The following is a 19674-nucleotide window of genomic DNA, read 5'->3' on the forward strand; positions in this document are numbered from 1 at the left end:
GTATTTGCTTGACAGAAATCACCTCTAGAGGACGATTTAATCCTTAGTGCTTGACATGAAATTCCCTTGATTGTGTTCAGGGGTGAACAGGTGGTCTGTCAGAATATTAAGAACATACATATTTGCATAAACAGATGAAAAGCATCTAAATCTCTCAGAAGTCTCATGATGTAAACAGGTTTTTTGCCCGACCTCATGCTAAACATGTGGAAGAGCGTGCTCCTTTGAAAAAGGGGACAGACTCTCATTCTTACTGTCACAAATTGGAAAATTGCTTTTATGTTAGATGGATGGTTGAATTTACCATGTGGGAACAGATCCTCCAGGTCCGTGATCAATCACTTGTCCAAACAGAAAAATTGTAATCCCTTTCCTCCAAAACATGAACACGCCAAAACAAAAGAGTGATTTTTATGGAACAAATAGGACTAATACATTGTGCCCTCATAGCAAATGTTCTCTGGTAAAAAGGAAAAAACATTTACAGTAAGCAGGAGGTACCTTGGAGTACTGGAAGGTTTGGTATTCATGTTCAGGTTATTTACCAGCAGAACAGATTCAGGCTCCTGCTTATGAGGAGAAATACACAAGAGGAAAATTTAATAATGTACATCCAGACTCTATGACTTAATACATACGTCCCCTTTATTTATTTGTGCTGCAAATCCATCTTCAAAGAAATGGGAGTATGCTTGAAAGAAACCAAGCAATCTCTAATAAAGGAGCAAGGTTATGAAGTTACCTGGGGATCTGGCTAAGCATCAAGGGACTTTAAATATCAAAAGAAACTGTGATTTGATTCCTTTTTCTGATCCAACGTTGTCTAGGGAAGTCCAAAGAATTAAAGTTTTGTCCTTTCCCAAACTTTTAAGTATTCTTACTATATAGAGAGGACATTTGTTTTTTCCTTGAAGCTGATTTTCTTAATTTTGTGTTTTTAAAAATAAGAGGGGATACTTCTGAGATAGGCTTGATATATCTAGGTCTGTTTTATTGTTGTTTGGTTGGTTTTCTCGTTATGTTTCTTGATCCCCTCCAGCAAGGTTTCAAAACAACAGCAAATTACCGATTCAATAGGCAACAAGTTTAAATTCAAAGATAAGTTGGTTATTCATCAAGTCTTTTTTGTTGTGGCTGCATTATTCATTGGCCAACAATAGTTTAGGACTCAAGTTACAAACGTATCATGTGGAAAATGCTATCAAAATCATCTCTGAAAGTTATGTTTCAAAACCTGACAAAAGAATGCCAGTACTCTGAAATTTCTCCAGATTACAAGAAATGAGCATTCAATACAGTACGCTCTAAAACACTTAAATGCAACATAATTGGTAGAATAGATACCTACGCCAGCTTAATTAAACATTCAAGTTCCACTTTGCTTGTTTTTGGCAACTGCAAATTTCTGACATGAAGAGATATGCCAGGAGAGGTTAATAAATGTAATTCTGATCAACAATTTCTGCTTCTCATACATTCAATTACAAATATGTTCTGCTTTTCTATCATGCACCCAGAACTTCTTACAAAGCACTAATAAAAGATGTGTAACTCCTTGATTCAAGATTTCAATTTGTAAATCTTTGAATAGAATTCAAGTGCCCCTCTAAGGGACTCCAGTCTCTTTATCTCTCTTAAGCATGATTATATTGATATATATACAATTATGATAGCTACATACTGATATAAAATGAGTACATATGTATTTTCCTATTAAAATAATTAATTTCAGCAACTAATGATCACTAATGAATAGTAAATGAAAAGATTATATCTATGTTGGTAACAAATTTTTTAGGAGTTATCAGATTGTCAAACAATAGGATTTAAAAAAAAAAAAAATCCGGTGAGATGATAATTTTTGTGCCATAAAAGCAAAATTGCACTGGACAAAATTAAATAGGAAAGCAACATTTTATTCATGGCTATGCAACAGGGAAGAGAAACCAGAACTTAGTCTGAACTCAACTTCACTGAAATAAAAAATGAGAAAGTTTTTAAGAGCTGAGGTGGATTGATGGAGGGGAGAGTTTCTAAGAGCTGGAGTGGGGGGAATCCCAGTCATGTGTGTTTGCTAATTGGCCTTACCCAAAGCAACAGTAAACTTTCTCTCACCCTCATGACAGGAGGTAGCATTACAACTTGGAGTAAGGCAGCTACCCAAGTTAGGCTCCTACGCTCCCACAGAGACTGAGAAACAAGGACTATCTTCCTTGATGAGGACATTTGAAAGGGATGTCTCCCAGGTCCTTGAGAAAGCTGGTCCTGGGCTGAAAAACTGGCAAGAGGCTTTAAAAATTTTTATATCTCAAAAGGACAGAGAAAAAATATAGTAAGTTTTCTAAAATAAATGCTCTGAGGAAAGGGAAGGTAGGGCCCTCTGAGGTTAGACTTTCTGGATTCTCCAAGGGCCAAGGTGAGGGGGAGGCCTGGGGCCTAGAGGCAGAAAGAAGCCTGTCTAAAGTTTTGTCAAGCTGAGGGAAATGTCAAGGCCATCTTGATGAGTACTCAGTGCTAAAAGAAACATTTAATAAATAAAAATATCAATATCAAATCAAATGTGTAACCAGCAGTAGAGGTAATGTGCCACATTTTGTTACTGTCAAAGTGCAATTGTCAATTTATCCCACAAAAAGCAGGCATTCTTTTTCCTTATGTTTATCTACCTTGCTCTCACTCTTTAGACAAGCAGTTGGCAATCTAAAGTCCACAGCCAAATTCAGCCCATGGATTTTGTTTTTAAAACAGAGTTTTATCAGAGCAAAGCCATGCTATTTTGTTTACTTAGTATCTACAGCTGCTTATGCACTAGGAATGTAGAATTGAGTGGCTGTGACAGACACCATAGGACCCACAAAGCTGAAAATACTTACTCTCTGGCCTTTACAAAAAAAAAAAAAATGCCGACCTCTGCTTCAGACAATTTTCAGTGTGAGCAGGGGCTTTGTCCCACTGTCTTATAAGTATGATGGGATCTAAATTCACCTGCAAGTCACTGGATACCAAAAAAGTAACCAAAATTATTTTTATTGTTATTGTTTACTTAAGTTGAAGGATCTATGATTCTTCTCTTTTAAACTACCATACATTTACCATTTTTTCTGTATTAACATGGTTGTGCTTCTCAGAATATCAGAAACATGGCGATGAAGAAATCTGACATCAGCTCACAGAGATATTTTGGAATAAATTTAACTTGATCCTTTCTTTTACTGGGATTCTTTCCAGAAGATTTTTTGGTTTTTGTGGGTTTTTTAAAACATACTTCCCTTGGCAGTACAGTTCATTTATTTTAAACTATTAAATCATAGTTACATTTTAATTGTAATGAAATTTTATACTAGTTGCTATGATGAGTTCTTACAGCCATTGACATGGGACAGAGCAGAGAGCAGTCACAGACTTCATCATGGTTGCCCAGTTTCAAAATAGGTTGCCTCAAAAGGAATGAGCTCCCAGAGATCAGATGAAGATGGTGGAGGAGTAGGATATGGAGCTCACCTTCTCCCACAAATACATCAAAAATACATCTACATGTGGAACCGTTCTCACAGAACATCTACTGAACGCTGGCAGAAGACCTCAGATGCCCAAAAGGGCAAGAAAATCTCCACATAACTGGGTAGGACAAAAGAAAAAAGGAAAAAAAAAAAGAGAGAGAGAGAAAGGAATCAGGACGGGACCTGCACCCCAGAGAGCAAGCCGTGAAAGAGGGAAGGTTTGCGTACCCTGGGAAGTCCCCTCACTTGCAGGGCAATCAGCCAGGACAGAGGGGGAGCTTTGGAGCCTCAGAGGAGAGCACAGTAACTGGTTTATGGAGGGCAAAGCAGAGAGAGACCTACACAGATGGTAGGTGCCGCTGCCCTGCACTCCCCAGCCTGAGATGCTCATCTGCTGGGGCTGGCAGGGTCTGGGTGCTCAGGCTTGGGTTTTGGAGGTCAGGCCCCGTGAGAGGACTGGGGTTGGCTTTGTGGAGACAGCTTGAGGGGGCTAGGGTGTGGTGTGACACAACTGAGGGAGTATGGGAAGAAGTCTGGGCCTGCCAGAGAGGCAAGGCACCATTGTTTGGGGGCACATGAGGAGAGGGGTAGGACCAAAATAGGAGCTTCCTTCTCTGGGAGAGTGCTCTCAGGTGGCAGGGCACTGCCTACACGAGCTCCAGGGGCAAGCGTGAAACACGGCTGCCATTTCAGACTCCAGAAGTGGGCACAGACCACAGCTGCTGCCAAGGATCCCATGACTGGGCACCAACCACTGCCCACACCTTCCCGGGAGTGCACACAGGCCATGCACCTGCACACCCCCTATCAAGGGGATAACGACCAGCACACACTGAGGAAAGAGATGGCAAGCATCCAAACCAAAAACAGCCCCTATGCCAAAAAATATTAAATCCACACAAGCTATGCAGTGATGCTCCCACAGATAAATAGCCCTCCAAGACTACAGTAGATAATTGCTTCTCTTAAACTCACAGAGTAAGAGAAATATAAGCAAAATGAAGAAGCAGAGGAATGATTCCCAGTTAAAAGACCAAGAGAATTCCCCTGAAAGAGCAAACAATGAAACAGACATCTTCAGTCTAATAGACACAGAGTTCAAAAAGGAAGTAATGAAAATACTGAAGGAATTAAGAAAGGCTATTGACAGAAATGCAGATTGCTGTAAAAAGGAACTAGAAACTATAAAGAGGAGCCAAGAAAAATTAGAAAATTCATTTGCCAAGATGAAAGCTGAGCTAAAGGCAATGAATAGCAGAATGAATAATGCAGAAGAAGAAATAAGTGATCTGGAAGATAAAGTAATGAAAATTAGCCAATCAAAACAGAAGATTGAAAACCAAATTTTAAAAAACTGAAAGCAATATAGGAGGCCTATGGGATAATATAAAGCATGCCAATCTATGCATAATAGGGATTCCAGAAGGAGAAGAAAGAGAAAAAGGGATTGAAAATGTATTTGAAGAAATTATGGCTGAAAACTTCCCAAACCTAAAGAAGGAAACAGATATCCAGATATAGTAAGCATAGAGTGTCCCAAACAAGATGAACCCAAACAGACCTATGCCAAGACATGTTATAATAAAAATGACAAAGTTAAAGATAAAGAGAGGATTCTAAAGGCAGCAAGATAAAAACAAAGTGTCAATTACAAGGGAACCCCCATAAGGCTATCAGCTGATCTCTCTACAGAAACTCTACAGGCTAGAAGGGAGTGGCAAAATATACTCAAAGTCTTGAAAGAGAAAAATCTGCAACCTAGAATACTATACCAAGCAAGATTATCATTTAAAATAGGAGAAATAAAGAATTTCTCAGACAAGCAAAAACTAAAAGAATACAGGAATATTAAACCTACCTTAAAAGAAATGTTGAAAGTTCTTCTCTAAATCGAAAAGAAACAAGCAGATATAGGAAGGAGGAAATCACAATTGGAAAGTAAATCACTTAAATTAGCCAGTATACAGATGATTAAAAAAAAAAAAAAAAACCTACTGTGAAAGCAATGATAAACACATGGAACAGCAAAAGGATAAACATGAAGACGTAAAAAAGAACATCAAAATCATAAAATGTGTGTAAGGAGAGTAATAAAATGGAAAATGTAGATTATGTTTTTTTTTAAGAATGTGCATGTAGATTCTTTTTTTTAGAATGTGTTTGAGCCTATATGACTATCAGTCTAAAGCAAGCAGATATAGAAAGGGGTTAACATACTTGAAAAACAGGGCAGCCACAAATCAAAAACATAAAATAGAGTCACAAAACCCCAAAAGAACACAAGCATAAAATAAAAGGAAATCAAACCACAGAAAGAAAAACAAAGGAACAAAGAAGAAACACAGAATCAACTGGAAAACAAGGTTTAAAATGGCAATAAATACATATGTATCAATAATTATATTAAATGTCAATGGGCTGAATGCTCCAATTAAAAGATATAGAGTGGCAGACTGGATAAAAAAACAAGAGCCTACAATATGCAGCCTACAAGAGACCCACCTTAGAGCAAAGGACACACATAGACTGAAAGTGAGGGGATGGAAAAAGATATTTCATGCAAATGGAAATGACAAGAAAGCAGGAGTTGCAATACTCATGTCAGACTTTAAAACAAAGGCCATAAAGAAAGATAAAGAAGGACACTATATAATGGTAAAAGGATCAATACAAGAAGATTTTACACTCATCAATGTACATACACCTAATATAGGAGCACCAAGATACGTAAAACAAATACTAACAGACATACAGGGAGAAATTGATGGGAATACAACAATAGTAGGAGATGTTAACACCCCACTCACATCAATAGACAGATCTAGACAGAAAATCAATGAGGCAACAGGATCCTAAATGATACAATAGAACAGTTAGTCTTAACTGATATTTTCAGGACATTACACATTAAAAAAAAAAAAGAATACATATTCTTTTCAAGGGCACATGGAACACTCTCTAGGATTAACCATGTACTAGGGCACAAAATTAACCTCAAAAAATTTAAGAGTATAGAAATTATTTCAAGCATCTTCCCTGACCACAATAGCCTGAAACTAGAAATGAGAAAATGGAGACTAAACAACATGCTACTAAAAAACCAGTGGGTCAACTAGGAAATCAAAACGGAAATTTAGAAATACCTTGAGACAAATGACAATGAAAACACAACTATACAAATCTATGGGATGCAACAAAAGCAGTTTTTAGAGGGAAGTCCATAGTGATACATGTCTTCCTCAAAAAACAACAAAAATCTCAAATAAACAAGCCAACCTACCATCTAAAAGAATTAGAAAAAAAAGAACAGACAAAACCTAATGTAATCAGAAGGAAGGAAATAATAAAAATCAGGGTAGACATAACTAAAATAGAGATTAAAAAAATAGGAAAAAAATCAACTAAACCAAGAGCTGGTTCTTTTTTTTTTTTTTTTTTTTTTTTTGGCTGCACCAGGTCTTAGTTGAGGCTCACAGGATCTTCGCTACCGCGTGCGGGATCTTTAGTTGAGGCATGCAAACTCTTAGTTGCAGCATGTGGGATCTAGTTCCCTGACCAGGGATTGAACCCAGGCCCTCTGCATTGGGAGCGCAGGGTCTTAGCCACTGGACCACCAGGGAAGTCCCAAGAGCTGGTTCTTTGAAATGGTAAAAAAATTGACAAACCTCTGGCCAGGATAATCAAGAAGACAAGAGAGAGAACCCAAATAAACAAAATAAGAAATGAAAAGGAGAAATCTCAACTGATACTGCAGAAATACAAAAAATCGTAAGAGAATACTATGATCAATTATATGCCAACAAATTTGACAATCTAGAAGAAATGGACAACTTCTTAGAAACATACAGCCCACCAAAATTGAATCAAGAAGAAATAGATAATCTGAACAAACCGATCACTAGAAGTAAATTAGAATCTGTAGTTAAAACAAAACAAAACAAAAAACAAAAAAAAAACTCCCTATAAACAAAAGTCCAGGACCAGATGGCTTCACAGGAGAATTCTACCACACATACAGAGAACTTATTCCAATCCTCCTTAAACTCTTCCAAAAGACTGAACAGGAGGGACCACTCTCAAAGACATTCTATGAGGCCACCATCACACTGATACCAAAACCAGACAAAGATACCACCGAAAAAGAAAATTACAGGCCAATATCTTTGATGACTATAGATGCAAAAATTCTCAACAAAATATTAGCAAATCAAGTCCAACAACACATAAAAAAGATCATACACCACGACCAAGTGGGATCCACCCCAAGTTCACAAGGATGGTTCAACATATGCAAATTAATCAATGTAATACACCACATTAGCAAAAGAAAAGTCAAAAACAACATGATCATCTCAATAGATGCAGAAAAAACATTTGACAAAATTCAATATCCATTCATGGTAAAAACTCTTACAAAAGTGGGTATAGAGGGAACATATCTCAACATAATAAAAACTATTTATGACAAACACAACCAATATAACACTCAATGGTGAAAAGCTGAAAGCCATCCTGCTAAAATCTGGGACAAGCCAAGGATGCCCACTCTCACCACTTCTATTCAACGTAGTATTGGAAGTCCTAGTCACAGCAGTCAGACAAGAAAAAGAAATAAAAGGTATCCAAATTGGAAGGGAAGAAGTAAAACTGTCACTATATGCAGATGACATGATACTATATATAGAAAACCCTAAGGACTCCACACAAAAACTACTAGATCTAATATATGAATTCAGCAAAGTGGCAGGATACAAGATTAACATTCAGAAATCAGTTGCATTTTTTTTACACTAACAATGAAATATCAGAAAGGGAATGTAAAAAAAAAAATACCTTTTAAAATCACACCAAAAAAATAAAATGCCTAGGAATAAATCCTGACCAAGGAGGTGAAAGACTTATACGCTGAGAATATTAAAACATTAATAAAGGAAATAAAAGAGGATTCAAAGAAATGGAAAGATATCCCATGCACTTGGATTGGAAGAATTAATATTGTTAAAATGGCAATACTATCCAAAGCGATCTACAGATTTAATGTGATCCCTATCAAAATACCCATGATATTTTTCACAGGAGTGGAAAAAATAATCCAAAAATTTATATGGAACTATAAAAGACCCAGAATTGCCAAAAGAAATCCTGAGGAAAAAAAACAAAGCAGGAGGCATAACTCTCCCAGACTTCAGACAATACTACAAAGCTACAGTAATCAAAACAGTGTGGTATTGGTACAAAAACAGACATACGGATCAATGGGGGAAAAAAATGGAGAGCCCAGAAATAAACCCACACACCTATGACCAATTTGTCTTCAACAAAGGAGGCAAGAATATAAAATGGGAAAAAGACAGCCTCTTCAGCAATTGGTGCTGGGAAAGTTGGACAGATGCATGTAAATCAATGACGTTAGAACACACTCTCACACCATGCTCAAAAATAAACTCAAAATGGCTTAAAGACTTATTTAACATAAGACATGACATGATAAACTCCTATAAGAGAGCACAGGCAAAACATTCTCTGACATAAATCATATCATGTTTTCTTAGGTCAGTCTCCCAAGGCAATAAAAATAAAACCAGAAATAAACAAATGGGACCTAATCAAACTTACAAGCTATGCAGCAAAGGAAACCATACAAAAAAACAAAAAGACAACCTATGGAATGGAAGAAAATATTTGCAAATGATGCAATCAACAAGGGCTTAATCTCCAAAATACACAACTCATATTGTATGCAGCTCATACAACACAACAACAAAAAAACAAACAACCCAATTGAAAAATGGGCAGAAGACCTTAATAGACATTTCTCCAAAGATGACATACAGATGGCCAATAGGCACATGAAAAGATGCTCAGCATCACTAGTTATTAGAGAAATGCAAATCAAAGCTACAATGAGGTACCACCTCACACCAGTCAGAATGGCCATCATTAAAAAGTTTACAAATAACAAATGCTGGAGAGAGTATGGAGAAAAGGGAGCATTCCTACACTGTTGGTGGGAATGTAAGTTGGTGCAGCCACTATGGAAAACAGTATGGAGGTTCCTCAGAAAACTAAAATTAGAACTACCATATGATCCAGCAATCCCACTCCTGGGCATATACCCAGACAAAACTACAATTCAAAAAGATACAAGCACCCTTATGTTCATAGCAGCACTGTTCACAATAGCCAAGACATGAAAACGACCTAAATGTCCACTGACAGATGAATGGATAAAGAAGATGTGGTATGTACACACAATGGAATACTAAAAAAGAATGAAATAATGCCATTTGCAGCAACATGGATATAACTAGAGATTATAATACTAAGTGAAGTCAGAAAGAGAAAGACAAATACCATATAATATCACTTATATGTGGAATCTAAAATATGGCACAAAAGAACCTACCTACAAAATAGAAACAGACTCACAGACATAGAGAACAGACTTGTGGTTGCCAAGGGGGAGTGGGAAAGGGAGAGGGGTCAACTGGGAGTTTGGGGTTAGTAGATGCCAGCTATTACATTTAGAATGGATAAACAACAAGGTCCTACTGTATAGCACAGAGAACTACATCAAATCTCCTGGGATAAACCATAATGGAAAAGAAGATAAAAAAGAATGGATATATGTGTATAACTGAGTCACTTCGCTATACAGCAGAAATTAGAACAACATTGTAAATCAACTATACTTCAATTAAAAGAAAAAGGAGTGGGCTTCCCTGGTGGCACAGTGGTTGAGAATCTGCCTGCCAATGCAGGGGACACGGGTTTGAGCCCTGGTCTGGGAAAATCCCACATGCCGTGGAGCAGCTGGGCCCGTGAGCCACAACTACTGAGCCTGCGCGTCTGGAGCCTGTGCTCCGCAACAAGAGAGGCTGCGTTAATGAGAGGCCCGCGCACCGCGATGAAGAGTGGCCCCCACTTGCCACAACTAGAGAAAGCCCTCGCACAGAAACGAAGACCCAACACAGCCATAAATAAATAAATTAATTAATTTTAAAAATATTAAAAAAAAAAAAAGAAAAAGGAGTGACTCCCTGTTACTGCAGGTGAGCAAACTAAAGGATGATAAAAACTAGTGAGGGATGCAAAAACAGGGTTTCCTGATTCAGAGGGAGGTTCAATTGGGTGACCTCTAAGTTCCTCTTCATACCTAAGAATCTATAAGCTTTTGTTATTTAGTATTAGGACATTCTGCAACCTGAAAAAGCACACACTATCAGAAAATTTAAAAAAATCATTCTTACATATGATGTTCTAGAAATATGACTGTTGATTAAATTCTCTGAGCAATAAACCTTGAAGATTTTGCTCCAATATATATCCATCAAGTTAGCTGAAAATGATTGACTATCTGGGTCAGCATCTATTCTGTTCACATGAAAATATGATTTGATCTCTAATATGAAAGAATAGCCCTAATATATGTACACAGTTTACATATTATACATGGTTTATATCTGAAGAGAATGCACTTATAAACTTAGACCAGGTTTCAAAAGATAAACTCTGGACAAGTAATATAACCCCATTCTAAATCCTTACTGAAACTCCTCAGTAAGGGGTGTATTTCTGTATGGCTCACTTCTACAGGATCACATTTACTGTAGTGTTTGGGTTCTATGGGTGGTCAATAAATCTTGGTTTCGCCAAATTAGCAGCACTGAGATAAACATAGGAAGGAAGGATATAGTCTAAAGTTACGGTCAACACCGTAGGGACTCTAGATGTGTCTCTGATGCTAACAGGCTTTGTAACCTTGGACGACTCACTTTAATCATCAGGCTTTAGTTTCTCAGATATCAAGTAAGGCATTGGTTCTCTAACCTCAGAGTGTATGAGAATCACGTGTTGGGCATATTAAAACAGATCGCTGGGCCTCACCTTTAGAGTTTCTGATTCAATAGGTCTGAAGTAAGGTAGAAATTTTACATTTCTAAGTTCCTAGGTGCTGCTAATGCTGCTAGTCAAAGAACAGCACATGGGAATGGAATAAGAATCGGGAAGATAATGGTAGTGAGTTACCAAATCCTTAATACTTTATAGCTGTAATAGAGAAAGTAGCCAGCATCCAATCAATTACATCCAAAATGTAACTGTCTTTTTAATCAAAATTTCATTTGATTTAGAAGAAGGGAAACGAACACCCTTTTTATTCCCCCTTTGGATTTCAACAGCGATTCTGAACATGTAAATGTTCTATAATACTTACGTCATAGCTTGATAAATGGATTCAATCCCGTAACGCATGGCAAATTCATCGACTATTTCTTGGGAGGCATCATCAAAGAAAACCTTCCAGGCTTCATCCCCTTTGACCTCTGGGATTTTCACTCCACCATTAGATTTCACTTCAGTCAAGTAATGGAACAAATTCTAAAAGTAAGTGGTTTTCAAATGTTCAGTTTTCTCAGACTAGGCCAGATATATTTAACTGTAACTTTCATTAAATTATACTTATAATTGCATCTAATGTTTCATCAGCATCTATAAACAATAGAAATGTCTCAGATTTTCGTTCTAACGTACCTCATCTTTATGCAAGTTCTGATTTTATTTCTGTCTAAGTTTATACGGAATCAATGATTTAAATGTTTCAGATATACCAAATCATTTTAGAAGGAAGTAAATGTTTTCTCATGTAAACATTTCTACATGCTGGAACATCTTTTGCATTCATGGGCTCTGAGTAAATTATAAAGCTCTGGATGAATAATGTGTTTTGGCTACATTAATACAGAATCTAGGTATGCAAATAATACTAAAGGACTTCGGCTACAAAACAGTATGAGCCATGACAATGAATTCAGGTTAAAAATAAATATTTTTAGAATTTTGTAATGAAAAAACATCACTACAAAGAATTCCTTTTTGCTTCGAAGAAGTTTAGAAACTGCTGCATGGATGCAGCCTGGGTCACTGAAGGACCCTTTCTTGGATTTCATTTCTTTTTGTGTCTTGGACCAACAGAAAAGACTCTGAAAAGCAAAGCATGATGCTGTTCCTGTGATCCTAAATCTCTGCCCACATTTTAAGGTCAGTGTTGGCTCCCCATCCTGCCAGTTCAAGGGATTTATTGGTACTGGTCTAAAAACTGAACCACCTTTCTTGATGGATTATCACTGGCTAGACTGTAGTCAGGAAATTAAGGCTTGGTTCTATATCTAATGACTGTATAATGTGTAAATGACTTAAATATTGTTCCTCATTTCCTTCTTTAGTAAAATGGAGGTGAAAATGATTACATATGTACATTTTCATAGATATATTTAGGAAAAATACTGTACAAAGAGCAAAGATTCTCCCAGCTATCTTTTTCTTTCTTAGGAAGGTACTTCCTCTGTACCCTTTGAACATGGGAAAAGGCATATTCCTCAGCTTCACTTCATATTTTTTGATACATGGGATGTGTCATTTGCATCAGGGAAAAGCTCTGGTGACATGTCTAACTAAGCTCTCAGTTGCAAAGCATCCAATAATAAAAGCCCAAGATTATCTGTCTGTGCATTTACGCTGAGGCACAAACAGGAACTGATGAATCTGCCCTTTTGACTCAAATTGGGTGGTCTCTACCTCTCTCTAAGCCAACAGGCTCCTTCTTTTGGGTAGTATATTCTCTACTATCCGTGGATGGAAAGCTACATTCTGATACCTGCCACCCAGATGTGTTTGTGTAAAGGGTAGTTAAAATGGAGGAGGCTTCAGTATGTATAAAGCCCTCTGTTGTACTCAGAAAAAGACAGACAAAATTACTGCTAATTACATTGGCTCCCCAAAGCCATTGCTACAACGTCAGAATTTTTATATTTAATAGACAATACTCCTAATTAAATCTTCAACAAAATCTGAACACTTACTCAGAATTCTCAAAAACTATCATGATTTGGATCCTCTCCTCCATTACTAAAGTACTATATATTTAAAATGCTTCCAAAATATCATGACTTATTTCTTCAATAAATGCTTTCTAATATTCTTCTTCCTCCCTAGAAGAACGGTAGTTTAATTTGGTCTACTTGTTCATTATCATCTTATTGCCTCATTTATTAAAACCTGCCTCATACGTTTGTTGTAAATCCATTCAAAGACAACGAACTCTCTCTTCACGGGGTAATACACAGGCTATGTGATCCCCTAGCACATCACTTGCTATAGTATAGAGCAAGAACTTCAGGGACAATTTTACAAACCTAATTCAACTCTATTTTTAAAACAAATATTTTGTTGCATGATCCATAAACAATACAATCTTTCCTAGGCTTTGTTATTAATACAATTCAACTTACTTACCTCATGTAAACATGTATATTGTAAATGATACGGAGCAACCTTCTCCTCTCCTTTTATTTCCACGTTGATTTTCAATCGAATGGCCCCAGACACAGCTGATTTATCTGTCCGTTTCTCTGATAAAGCAAAAAGTAATTGGTCAGTCATTTTTGACATCATGTTTCTTATACAAGTTCTCGAAAGCTTTAAAAAAGGGCTTATATTGCTAAAGGCCATTTTTCTAGATCAGATTTGATTAACCATAATGATTCTGCTAAATACAATTTAAAATAATGCGCCTGATATGTCGCTGGGATTGGCAAACTGTGATATAAATATTTCAAATAGAAAAACTCAATCAGAAGACCCTACCATTTTGATATAAATTTCTGTGTACTAGATCAGTTTATACAATGAAATTAATTATTTGGGCAATTAAAAGCAAAATAACTAAAAGATAAAATTAATCAGGAAAGTATTTTATCTAAAAGTCCCACTCTTTCTTTCTGTCCTTGAAAAAATGAGTCAAAGCTCTAACAAAAACATTTGTTATTAGGTTTCTTTGTCAGTGATTCATGAAGACCTATAGTCTACAGCCTGTGTCTACTTATGTGTTAGATTCACTCTTTCTTTGAATGGAATCAGTATGTAGCCAATTCAGTCTAATAATGTGTGTGTAAGTGTATGCACGTGTGTCTAATATGAACTGAGTAGTAGCTGTGAGAGAAAGAAAAGCATAGTCACAAAATTCCTAGGGTGTAAATGTAGGTAACAGACCTATGTCTGATACCTACTTCCCCGATGAAACACATAAAGAAGCAAGCTGACGCATCTCAAAAACAAAAGATAAAGAGATAGAGTGACACAAAGTCAGTGGTGAAGACTTCTTTAATTGCCCCTCTTTCTAAGCGTAACTGTATTTTTAGCCAAATAAGATACAGTTAAATCACATAGTCTACTTTCTTCTTGTGGAATGTCTGATGACTTTCATCGTTAATATTTAATAGTCATTGTGTTGCGAAGATTCTTCCCTTAGGACTGCCAGGATCTTGAGAGTTTCTCCTATTGGCTGGGAGATCACTGATTCTCAACAAATGCTGAAGTTCTCTGCTGAAGCCAAGAAAAAGTCAAGTCCTGAGACCTTTATGTCACAGACCTTTTCCTGGAATCACAGGGGAACATTTTAACTACCATCATCACAGTGGATCCATGGGACACAGGCTCTGCTTAGATGCCTAGGACTTTTGGCCAAGTCCTCCTCTGCATGGTGGAATGAATTCTAAGTAATGAGGAAGGAGGAACATTGTACAAAGAATGAAAATATGGTACTAATGGGAATGGAACTCACTGTGGGATTTCATACAAAGCTAAGACCTGTTCTCTCTCTTTCTAAAGGTTAAAAATCAGCAATGACAGCACAAAAGTATGAATTGAGGCTGAGCAAGCAAAGGTGTCCATGTTATGTTGCATCATGTTTTTCTTTCCATAGACTGAAGGACAGTTTCTGCACAAGAGCTGGATGGCAGATTTTATTAAAAGCACATTCAGATTCTTTTGCAAACTAAATATACCCTTGTACGTTTTGTCAAAAGAATAATTTGAGGAATTTCTGTTCCGAATTCTAACTCCCTCAATTCAAGAACATGTTAACTTATTGTAAAAAAAAAAAAAAAACAAAAAAAAACTCACGTAGGCAAGCCTCTTTAATTAAAACACAACTTGTGAGTATTGTGCAGAGTTAATGCCCTGAAGTTTACCCTTGCCTAACACCTGTTTTCATATATAAAGTTATTTAATAGTATAAACAAGATACAGGAGGATTATCATTATAAGTGAAGCAAAAACTCTATGCCAATAATGGAGAAGCACCAATTTTCTTTAAAGATTTCCTCAAAATAAAATATTTTTTGATAACGAGTTTTTAGTCTAGCTTGAATCATCTGTGTTCAGATAAGTTATATATCTCTCCTTCTTTAAATTATTATATAATTCAGATGTTCGTTAATTTTGTGGCCTTACCCCTTTACTTTGCCAAATATTACATTACTTGAAGTACGTAGGTTTTTAAAAAGTCAAAAGCACTCTTTAATTTGCTAAGATAAGTTGGTATCCTAAATGGAAACACTTCATAATCCTGGGAGTATGTAAACCTTTCTTAGATTCACAACCAGACCTTAAAAATTTAATTAAAGCATTTCAGATGATATGATAAAGCCGTTTTGGATCATGTCCTTTACAGAAAATGAGGTGATCCATATATTCTTACTATTATTAAGTCAGCAATGAAGATTCTAGCTTATTATTCAATTGTAGTAAAAGTCAAATGAAAACTTATCTTTATTCAATTCTTGGTTCCATAATAAAATTCCATTTTAAAATCATGCCAATTAAACATACTCTCAATATCTTCATCATCAGAATAAGCAGAAGTTCACATGTGTATCTGGCTTTGCCTGCTAAAGCCTACTCTTATATCATCTTTGAAAAATATCCAAAATACACTTTTCCTTTATTGCCAAAATTCATTAAGGGACTAAAAGGAAATAAGTCAGACATTATTAAGTCATAAGTTATTTATTTTCTGTACATTTGGCAAAGTTTTTTGAAGCTATACTTCATGAATTAAAAATTCAGAATGGGATATTTTTCTCCTAAAAGACACCCAGTTGATTCCTAGAAAGACTTTTCTCTTTTCATCTCAAATTTACCAATATCTTTCAATAATACAGAGTTTGAATAATTGTCACCTTAATTTCTAATGAAACTAAACTGCCTGAAATCCATGAGAATGTTCAAGAAAAGCACTGGTTATTTTTACCTATATGGGAATATAACACCTTCCACAGATATTCTGGAATTTTATTTAACATTTTTCAAGTAGATATAAAGACAGTCACCTAAATTGTACCAGACATCCATTTCTCCACTCAGGGTCCTCACTTCTACAATTGTTTGTCCCAGAAAATCATCTGACTCCTTTTTGAAATGTTGCTTCACTCTGGATTTAATGTCATCATCTTCATCCCACACTCTGACTTTGATTCGATCTGTGGAGTTATGGCACTCACTGAAAATAGATGTGGATAAGTTAACAACCATTGATAACTTCTCTAAATGGCATCTGATGTTAGCAACTTGTTTTAAATCTAAGCCAGAAAGGCATAGTATATCACAGAGTAAATAAGATTTCCCACAGACTATTCCACCCATGGGATGTTGCAGGTATCAGGGATATTGAAAAAAAGTTGTGATAGTTAACTAATGTTAATAAGGGAAAATCCTACCCCATTCCATTCTATTTCCTTTAATTGAACTGGACATAATCAAATATGGATCAGAAATCTTTGGGATATTTTCTCTAAGGTATATTTCCTATTTGCAATAGTTATCTATGACAACAAGTCCATGCTCAGAAAATTCTGTACCATAAAGATAACTTAATTGCAATGGGTGTTGAGGAAGTGGACATCACAGAGTCCGACTGACAAGCTAAAAATCCCAGTAAGCATGTAAGATATTGTTAGATCAAATCATCACATATGGATGCCCAGCATCTCTAAACACTCTCCTTCCATTTTGGCTACATTTCTCCTTATGTTCCTCGTCTTCTCAAGACAAGCTAGATCAAATACATTCTTAGATTCCTTTGTAGTTAAGGTCCAGATATTTGACCTGCATTCAAGCAAGATCTGAACTCAAATTGAGCAAAGCGAGCCAGTGACTGTATTGTGGGGTTTTGCTCTTTCGGCAACAAAGGTGGTGGTCTTTTGTACTTTATTGTAGAGTCTCCAGTATTCAGTCCTGAGGGACAAAGAATTTTTTTTTTTTTAATAAATTTATTTATTTATTTTTGGCTGTGTTGGGTCTTCATTTCTGTGCGAGGGCTTTCTCTAGTTGCAGCGAGCCGGGGCCACTCTTCATCGCGGTGCGCGGGCCTCTCACTATCGCGGCCTCTCTTGTTGTGGAGCACAGGCTCCAGACGCGCAGGCTCAGTAGTTGTGGCTCACGGGCCTAGTTGCTCCGCGGCATGTGGGATCTTCCCAGACCAGGGCTTGAACCCGTGTCCCCTGCATTGGCAGGCAGATTCTCAACCACTGTGCCACCAAGGAAGCCCGGGACAAAGTATTGATCAATGGTGGCAATGGTGTTTTCTCCAAAGAAACCCCATGATATAATTGGACATTGTTTCTGCACAGTAGATTTAGAGGTGGGCATTTGGACCTCTCCAGAAATTCCTGAGTGACCTAAGAGTCTATGAAATAAAATTTTTTTCTGTATAAGCTAACTAGAGTAGGCTCCGTTGTTTGCAACTAAGAATACTGATCAATGTAATAATTTTTAAAGAATGAAGGGAGCTGCAATAATAGGACTTAAAATGTGGAATTGACTCTGGAGGGGATGATGAGGGCAAACAGTGAACATTTAATTACCTCAGGCTCGAAAGCTAATGCATTTTGAAATGCAGTAGCGAAACAGCTAGTCAAACTGTTCCTTGTTATGCTTTGGAACTGTGACCACATGCCAACTGAAGCTTTTTTATTAGTGTGAATGGTAGGAATAAAATTCAGAATATTGGCATGTGCGTATTAAATCTTGCCGCTTTCAAAAGTGTACTGTGGTAGAGATGCACTCAAACTAGAGCTAGACAGTCTCTAAGCAGAGATGCAAGGGAGCACAGCTACCTTTACCTACAAGCAGAGGCTCACTGTGCTTCTGTCCTGCAATATAAATTGACTGAGAATATCATAATTTGGAACCTTGGAGGGTTGAGAACAGCCAGCTGCTTCTGTATACAAAATGTATGTATACAAGCAGAGGTTTCTGAGTGCAACTTCAAAAACGTACAAAACTGTTGCCCCAGGGTGTTTCAAACACTTTCCTTTAGGAAGTCTCTAAGTGACAATGAAGGGGAACTTAGTGGCAAAGATCAGATTAATGGTGTTGCACCCTGGCACGCAGTTTTGCAGGGGCTGAGGCGGCAGCCATTAGGTTAAGAGTGAGGAATTGGTCAGAACAAAGGAGTCAGTAGCAACAAGTTACATTTTCCAGGCTGATGTGGCTACTCATAAAATGGTCTTGAAACTCACCTCCTGGAAGCCTGGTAAAATTTCCAGAGCATGGTATTTCCAAATGTGCCTCAGGCTCACTACAGCTGTATTTAAAGTAATTTCTGGGTCCTTGAACTCACAGCGAAAGGAAATGGACTCCAGGTTGAACCTCTTCCCAGCTAGGAAGACCATTTACCTGGATTTCCTGGGATGGTCCCAATTTATGGTTTTATAGATATGCAATGCCTTTTAATTCTTTTTGGAACCCTCTTTCTTTTACTTTCATTTTAGTAGGCATTGGCACATTGGTCTCCCCAGATGTAGAACCAAGGACTTGGAGAAAAAAGATAAAAGAAATTCACCAAGAAAGAAGTACCAGGGCCTCCAGATTGGCTAGCCAAGTAACTACTTCTGCTGCTAGTATCAGGAAGTCCTGAGTAACCCACCCAGCAGGACTCTATATTTGCTATGAACCACCGACAGTCATATATTTTCTACGTTCCCTCTTACTGAATAAGACTTTTTAAATTGCTATTATCCTATTTTCTTCTCTCTCCACAGTAATACATTGGGAATGTTAGAAGAAGATGACTTGTCTTTAATTTATAGACCTAAGGATCACAAAGAACCAAACCTGGAGCTGATGGAGAGATTACCCAAAGATCCTAGACTTCAAGCTAAATACAGTAACTGGATATAATTTGGGGATTACCTGCCTTGGAAGACAGAGGATGAATTCATTTTATTTAAAGTACAGAGAAAGATATAAATATTGTGTATAAATATAGAATGCTCAGAGAGGTGGAAGGTGACAGATACAGTAAGTTCATTCACTCAACAACCTTTTAAGCCCT

At 36.9% G+C, this 19674-nt stretch overlaps 1 protein-coding gene across 1 annotated transcript in view; it reads right to left on the minus strand.

Moving 5' to 3' along the window:
* UNC13C (unc-13 homolog C) overlaps positions 1–19674 on the minus strand; it is a 591483-nt gene that overhangs the window by 312661 nt on the left and 259148 nt on the right. The window contains 3 exon segments of the mRNA XM_036844585.1: positions 11716–11879; positions 13794–13909; positions 16670–16839. Of these exon segments, the coding sequence (XP_036700480.1) occupies positions 11716–11879; positions 13794–13909; positions 16670–16839 (450 nt within the window).

This window comes from Balaenoptera musculus, chromosome 2, assembly GCF_009873245.2.
Source record: "Balaenoptera musculus isolate JJ_BM4_2016_0621 chromosome 2, mBalMus1.pri.v3, whole genome shotgun sequence".
NCBI classification, from domain to species: domain Eukaryota; kingdom Metazoa; phylum Chordata; class Mammalia; order Artiodactyla; family Balaenopteridae; genus Balaenoptera; species Balaenoptera musculus.